Raw genomic sequence first — 1,846 nt, forward strand, 5'->3', positions numbered from 1 at the left:
GGTAGCTGACAGTTGTTGTGACATGTCAGCTCTGTCCAGTTAGAATAAGAGTTTACTGTTGATCTCCTCACATGTACCTGGAGCTGTGGACCTGGGAGCAAACAACAGATATTATATTAAAACAAACTCTCAACATACAGACAGCTGCAAAGCTTATAAATGTTTAAAGTTACTTCCACTGAAAATTATTTTATCTGTGACAGTCAAAGTGACTCCAGGTACACCAGAATATTTCCCTCTTGGATCGTTTGTTATGAATCTGAACTTGTACTCAGCTGAGTCGCTCTCTGTCAGGTCTGTGATTCTCAGAGTGCAGTTGTTGTTTTTACACTGATACTCAACATGATTTTTGTACTCTGACTCTGTTTTCAGGTCCACAGGTTCATTATTTTTGTCTCTGATGAACCAGAATTTTTTGACAACTTCTGTATTTATTCCATTTATAGTCGATGGGTATCTGAAGGTGCAGCGTATTTCTGCTGTTGCTCCTTTGAAGGCACAGACCTGAGTAGAAGTGTAAGTCACATCCCAGACATCCTTCACCACTGTGAGACAGAGAGAGTTGGATATTAGTCAGAGTCACAACATCCGAGGACAGAAATGAAAACGATGTGATAAGGCCTCAGTATAAGCCCATGAGAAAGGTCTCCTCCCTCCAGTGACCTCAGTGTAGGATAACTATTTATGAGCTCCGACTACACAGGTTGTGAGATCAACAGAAAATACAAACTAGTAGTGTTACCCTTATGAAAACCTATAAAATCTACAGCTCATTTGCCACATGGCTCCACAACATGGCATTATGTTAAAGCATAAACTTACCCACTGAAGGAGAGTGGAAGTTCTCATATCCTCTGACAGCACAGGAAATCCTGTTTGTAGGATCCAGGTAGTTTAGAAGAAGATTAGATGTTTGTCCTGTGATGATCTGTTCATTCTTGTACCAGATGTAGGAGAGATTATCAGGCAGAGGACAACTGCTCTCACACTTCAGATCTGCTGACTTAAAATCACCACTGACAGCTGATCTGCTCACCTGCACCTGCAGATCTGCCCATTAGTAAATAAAGAACATTAAGCTCAGCTGACAACATTCAGATAAAACACACAAACACTCACAGCAAACACTTGGATTTAAAATAGTAAACGAAAAATGATTTGCTGATGATAAAGGTAAATGTGTAGAAGTTACAGGCTGCTAAAGTTGACTGCATTGACCCACTGTTGCTCTGTGCACAAGGTAAGATGAGCTTGAAATTAATTTAAACATGTTTCAGCCATCGTATGAGAGTGAAGGCAGCATGGAGATGGTTAGCACTGATGATGGAGACAGGAGAGGACGTGGGAGAGGAGAAGCACGTGTAACAGCAACAAACACATAAGAGTAGAAACCTTTGTTGGAATTATTGGTCATGTAGTTTAATGTATTTCAGTCTAAAATCTTCAAAATCAGAAAAAGAAACAAAAAAAATAAAGCACAACTAAATTTTGAATAATTGTATAAACTTGTATAAAAGTAAGTTATCGTTGGGTTGAAAGCCTCGTTACTTTTTGTTTTGTTATATATTCTGTTGTGTTTAATTATCATTATTTTCTGACCTTGATGGACGATTTCATTTTTAACCAATCGGATTTGTTGTCCCGCCTTTAGCTGTTTCCTGTCTGTTTACACTGGTAAAGCTGCTTAGCGCTACACCCGCTAAAGGTGTACCTACAATGCTAAAGGAATGGTGTTGCTATTCAGGCTGGATAGCGGCTGAAGCCTGAGGTCTGTTCGGTCAGCTGCTACATCTGGAAACCTATTTTTTGTGAATATACGGTGCTTTGCATTGGTAAGTTTTTTTTT

General features: G+C 39.4%; 1 protein-coding gene across 1 annotated transcript in view; it reads right to left on the minus strand.

The window, feature by feature from the left end:
- Positions 1-13: 13 nt before the first annotated feature.
- Positions 14-1,846, minus strand: part of LOC102296053 — an 11,688-nt gene continuing 9,855 nt past the window's right edge. Inside the window, exons 2-3 of the mRNA XM_042213759.1 lie at positions 823-1,050; positions 14-545 (exon numbers count right to left, since the gene is read on the minus strand). Of these exons, the coding sequence (XP_042069693.1) occupies positions 154-545; positions 823-1,050 (620 nt within the window). The 3' untranslated portion in view covers positions 14-153. The remainder of the gene's footprint in view (positions 546-822; positions 1,051-1,846) is intronic.

The sequence above is a fragment of the Haplochromis burtoni genome, unplaced genomic scaffold, assembly GCF_018398535.1.
Source record: "Haplochromis burtoni strain Fernald_Lab_line unplaced genomic scaffold, NCSU_Asbu1 Contig_479, whole genome shotgun sequence".
NCBI lineage: Eukaryota > Metazoa > Chordata > Actinopteri > Cichliformes > Cichlidae > Haplochromis > Haplochromis burtoni.